Source organism: Sus scrofa, chromosome 7 (assembly GCF_054392235.1).
Source record: "Sus scrofa isolate SSC_HxYL_T2T_F1_AM1 chromosome 7, Sscrofa_HxYL_maternal_Yorkshire_Landrace_v2.0, whole genome shotgun sequence".
In the NCBI taxonomy this organism is placed as follows: Eukaryota; Metazoa; Chordata; class Mammalia; order Artiodactyla; family Suidae; genus Sus; species Sus scrofa.
In genome coordinates this window covers 24,567,025-24,572,970 of record NC_139389.1, presented here as the reverse complement: position 1 = coordinate 24,572,970, position 5,946 = coordinate 24,567,025, and the positions used below count along the sequence as shown (strand labels likewise).

Genomic DNA, 5,946 nt, shown 5'->3' with positions numbered 1-5,946 from the left:
AGCAATGCGAGATCCAAGCCACATCTGTGACCCATGCCACAGCCTGCAGCAATGCCAGATTCTTCCTTAACCCACTGAGCAAGACCAGGGATCAAACCCACATCCTCATGGATATCAGTCAGATTTTTAACAAGCTGAGCCACAATGGGAACTCCTTGATTCAGCATTTTAAAAAAGAGAGAAATGTAGATTAAATTGAAAATGAAGGCTTGAAATGTAATATTTTATTCATGAAGACTGAAGAGCTAGAAAGAATTCACATTTTTGATCCATTTCTAAATCTCACAATGAGCATGAAAAATTACGGGGAGATTTCCTATGGGAGATTTTTAATAGATGGGTATTTTCCCTTCCCAAATTAATCTTTCGAGGCTACAAGAATAATTGAAATAGTTAAGAAATTAATTGTATGGTATTGTCTTTAATTTTAAAAGAATTTTCATTTTTGCATTCATATAATTTTAACTGAAGTTCTGTCTTATTCAGAGGTTACATAAAACATATGCCTATCAAAATAAGTAATCATTAATTATTAATTCACCCCCCTGCTCAGACAATATATAATTCTAATGGTGTATAAAAGCTTGTAATACATTTCAGAAAGTTAATTTTTTCTTACTATCCAACTTGGTCAATGGCAGAACCTAGACTCAAATAATTCTTGGGAAGCTAATTCTGAGGAAATCACCAAATGACTCTCTCAATACAACTGTCTCAGCCATACCACTTAGTCTTATAAATGTGTCCACTTATGAATCATGGCCATAGTTTGAAGCAATTTCTTCATAATATTCAGGAAATATATTGAAATAGTATAACAAACAGTAAGCACAATTTTGGTACCATACAGAGAGAAAGTGTCACCAGTTTGATATTTAAATTTAATTTTCATTCATATATTTTTCTCTAAGTTTTCTATCTTTTTATTCAACTTTATTTGTAGAGCTGTTTCAGGTTTACAACAAAATTGAGAGAAAGGTACAGATATTTCCCATTTATGCCCTCCCTATACACATGTAGAGTCTTCCTCATTATCAACAACACTCACCAGAATGGTACTTTTTTGGATTAGCATAGTGATGGAGGACATATTTTTAAGTGAGAGGATGGTTAACAAATATGTTTGAATTCAAATGTACCAGTTTGGGTGATAAACTAGGTACTGAGTTGAGAAAGATAAAGGTACCAAGGAATCATGCCAGATCTACTACATAATATATCAGAAAGTCAAAGGTGTAAATCAAATTGGTAAATAACTAATGGAAAAGAGGACTAATCCTTCATTCCAACAAAAGCCAAATAATTAGATGTAATAAGTGAATTCACTAACTCAGTTAAAGAATAATATTCCCACATCAAGTAGCTGAGTTTTATGGATAATCACACAATCACACTATTTTAGAAAAAGTTCTAGTCCAAACTTCCAGACTGACATATGAGAAAATTCAGACCCTAAGTTTAAGAGCTAGGTCTGAATTTAAGAGGTAAGGTCATCTAGATAAAAATATAATATTAAATTTATTACTTTATAAGAACCTACAAATACCAGACTTACTTGGCCATAATTTTTACTTGTACCATTAATTTTTTCAATTATTCATATAAATTCTCTACCTTGTTTACTTCTGTATCTCATCAAATTTTTACTCTATGTTGACACATTCCTTCTCCTTCTTCTCCTCCTCCTCCTCTTCCTCCACCTACTCTTCCTCCTACCCTCTCCTCCCTCTCCTTCTCCAACCCCAAAATCAGTTTAGGATTTGGGCACTGAAGGACTATGGGCCAAAGAAACTCTACTTCTCTGCATGATTTCATTCTGCTGGGCTTCTCTGACCATCCCAAACTGGAGATGGCCCTGTTAGGAGTTGTCGCCACCTTCTACTTGATCACACTGGTCGGTAACACAGCCATCATTCTTGCGTCTCTCCTGGACTCCCACCTCCACACACCAATGTACTTCTTCCTCTGGAATTTATCTTTCCTAGACCTATGTTTCACAACCAGCATCGTCCCTCAGATGCTGGTTAACTTGTGGGGGCCTCATAAGACCATCAGCTATGGGGGCTGTGTCATTCAGCTCTATGTTTATATGTGGTTGGGCTCCATCGAGTGCCTTCTCCTAGCTGTTATGTCCTACGATCGTTTCACAGCTATTTGTAAGCCCCTCCATTATTTGGTAATCATGAACCCACATTTATGTCTCAAGATGATTATCATGGTCTGGAGCATTAGTTTGGCCAATTCTGTTGTACTGTGTACACTCACTCTGAATCTGCCTAGATGTGGAAACAACCTTCTGGATCATTTCTTGTGTGAGTTGCCAGCTATGCTCAAGATAGCGTGTATAGACACCACAGCAGTTGAATTGTCTGTTTTTGCTTTAGGCATCGCCATTGTCCTTACACCACTCATCCTTATTCTTATATCCTATGGCTACATTGCCAAAGCTGTGCTGAGAATGAAGTCAAGGGCAGGCCAGCGGAAAGCAATCAATACCTGTGGATCTCATCTCACCGTGGTGTCTATCTTCTACGGAGCTATTATCTACATGTACCTGCAACCAGGTAACAATGCCTCCAGAGGTCAGGTCATATTTCTCACCCTCTTTTACACCATCATCACACCAAGTCTCAACCCTCTCATTTACACTTTAAGGAATAAAGACATGAAGGAGGCACTGAAGAAGCTGATGAGAGTTGATCACAAATCTACTAAATCAAAAAGGACCTGGAAGTCATAGAAAAAATTAATGTGATGGAGGCAATAATAAGGTTATCTAACTTTCATTTTTACTGAGGCAAGTAATCCCTAGATCACAGAGATCGATTTATGTAATAATTCTTATATGCAAACACTTTGTGGATGGAAACAATATAACCACCCTACCTTTTCTGGCGTCTAATCATGATATCAATATCATTATCTTGAGTAATGGCTCTAAGTTACTTAAGCCTATCTACCTCTTTATCATGATACACAGGAGTGAGAAGGCACAAATTAAAGGATTTTAAAGGTGACAAAAAAGGCTTACTCATTTCTCATTCATTCATGAAAGATTTATTTCATCATTGTCTCAATCCCAATGGAAAGAAAATATGACAAGTTGGAGGTGAGTTAGGCTTTTGACATAAATCTACATGGAATTTACATAAATTTTGAGGGATTGTACTAATATGTGTATGTAGTGGAATTTCATAAAATAAATATTTTCATTGTCCTATATCATGGTATAATGTTTATATTTTTATGGGAAAATGTGATGATGAATAAAACTTTGGTATTTTTCTATGATCTAAAACCTATCTCTAAAAGACGGCTTTGTTTAATAATTGTAATCCTTATTAATAATTATAATCTGGATGGATTTGGAACTTTGGATACATTGTTGGACTTTAAAAGTAAAAGAAAAGGTAATATTTTCTCCTCTATCACATTACAATTCTTGAAATGTAAAGAAAGGAGGAGTCTTTGGATAATTTTCACTTCCCCAGTCTGAACGACAATAATGACTCACATAAAACATGTTTAATTTGATAAAGAATAGTGTCAACGTTCTTATGGACCACATAATACCTTTTTAGAGTTGCCTTCAGAAACAGCTCACCATCCCACAAAAAAAGGCTCACAGAGAGTACATAAGTTCTGTGCTAAGTCTGCTCTTAACTTAGTACCATCTATAAGTAATAGGGCTAGAAAATACATTAAGACTTTGCTATCTTCAATTATCCAAGCACACAAAATACACAATAGTAATGGACTCAGGAGAAAATTACAGGTTATGCTCATCATTGTTTGTTTTCTTGCTTACACTTACTTTTATTCTCTTTTCCAGTCTTTGGCATTTGGGTTGCAAATTGAACCAAAATTTCAAATACTTAACCTCCCTTTTATTTCTCACAATTAATGGGTATATACTTGGAATTTACATTAAATTACAATAAATCCTTTCAAGACACTGAACTTCTATAAGCTAATCAGGACTTCCATAATTTAGTCAGCCTGATATCACACTTGTGGAATAATATGTCGCTTGAAAAATGTAAGTGTAATAGTAAGAGTAATAGTAATTAAATCTAATTTTCTCCTTGAGGAAAGGTTACTTTCCTAACTGAGTCTCACATCAACATCCATGAGAGTTTACCACAGATGCTCTAGCTCATCTAACTTAAATGCTCTACTAGCACAGTGTCAATATTCTTGCAGAAGTAGAAAAGATTAATGAGGGGGAAAAATTGTATGATACAAACACATTAGACTAGGACTCAGAAGACCAGTCATTGACCCTCAATTTCTCTCCACTTGAGAAAAAAATTGCTTAATTTGTTCCAAGCCTCTGTGTGTTTAATTTAAAATGGATATTAAAGTGATCTCCCTATTTTCCTGCCACTTCTTTCAATGGTTGCCTAAACTTAGCTTCACAATCTTTGTCTCTACACAGAACAAACAGTAGTGGATATCTCGTGTGTGTGTAGGCAGTGGAGAGACTTTCCAAATTGGGACAGTGCTGGGGGCCAGGCAGAGCACTATCACTTGGAGCCAGAGGACTTTTCAAAGCAAGCAAATGATGAATCTGATTGACAGAATTAATTGCGTGCTTCCTGATCTCTGTATCATAAGTTTAAATGTGAAACTATATATGCAAGCAAAAGTAACACCATTTTATCTATTTGAAAAAACAACATTGCATAATATAATTAGAATCTACCCCGCAACGACTTAACCATACGTGCTAAATTATTTTGCACAGGCAAAAAGTACAAAGGCTCTCAGAAAAGTAATGGATAAGTCTGATTAGGAGGAAACGGAAATAGGTTTATGAAGTAGATGGCACTTGAGATGAACTCTAAAGGTTCTATAAGATCTGAAAACAGCAGAAAACATTAAGGTGAATAGGGTGTGGTAAAGTCATGGAGGCTAAAAACCAGCACAGATGTCTCTTAGAACAAAGAATATAAGTAAAAAGCCTCAGAGATTAAAAATGTGTTGATAAACAGAAACCAGATTGAGCAATCAATAAGAATACATGAATGAAATGCCCACTGTGTGAAAGGTATTATGAGAAATCACCTTGTGTGTTTAAATGTTATATGGTCAACATTTGGGAACCACTGCTTTTGCTTTAGCAAAGAAATATGACAGATAAAGAAAATGCGGTATATATATATATATATATATATATATATATATACACATATATATATATATCCATAGTTATTATATGATTAATATGATGTAAACACCTGAAAAATCTATGCAATTATGTAAATAATAATATATTAATATATTATTTAGCCATAAAAAGGAAGGAGATGCTGCCATTTGCAAAAAAAAAAAAAAAAAAAAAAAGATGGAACTTGAAAGCCTTAAGCTAAGTGAAATAAATCAAAGACTAATAGTATATGACTTCACATACACGTCACATCTAAAAAAAGACTCAACATATTGATACAGAAAACAGATCGGTACTTGCCAGAGAGCAGGGCCCCACCCTGCTCCACAAATGGGAATTGGTAAAATAGGCAAAGGTGGTCAAAAGGTGCAAACATCCAGTTATAAGATAAATGAGCCCCGGGGATGTAACATACAGCGTGGTGACTGTACTTAGCAATCCTATGTGGTTTATTTGAGAGTTGCTAAGAGGAAAACTTAAAAGTTCCCACCACAAGAAAAAAAAAATTGTAACTGTGTGTGGTGATGAAAGTTAACTCATTATAGTAACTATAACATTGTACACCTAAAACCAATACAATTTTATATGTCCCACTGATGTCTCAATAAAAGTTGAAATAAATTTAAGACAAATATCATAAAGAAAAGAACATATGTATTATTTAATATTCCTTCCACTAACGACATTCACTAATCAAGTAGCTCTGCCTGAAAATGATTCCCAAAAAAAAGAAAATCGTGGGAGAGAGGACAAGATGGCGGAGGAGCAGGGGGACA

At 34.9% G+C, this 5,946-nt stretch overlaps 1 protein-coding gene across 1 annotated transcript; it reads left to right on the top strand.

Moving 5' to 3' along the window:
• The first annotated feature begins 1,777 nt into the window (after nt 1–1,777).
• Nucleotides 1,778–2,740, top strand: LOC110258164 (olfactory receptor 2W1-like). Its single transcript, XM_021081353.2, has one exon. The coding sequence runs from the start codon at nt 1,778–1,780 to the stop codon at nt 2,738–2,740; it is 963 nt and encodes a 320-aa protein (XP_020937012.2).
• Nucleotides 2,741–5,946: the final 3,206 nt, after the last annotated feature.

Coding starts and splice junctions, on each gene's coding strand:
- LOC110258164 (XM_021081353.2), top strand. CDS start 1,778: ATGGGCCAAAGAAACTCTACTTCTCTGCATGATTTCATTCTGCTGGGC.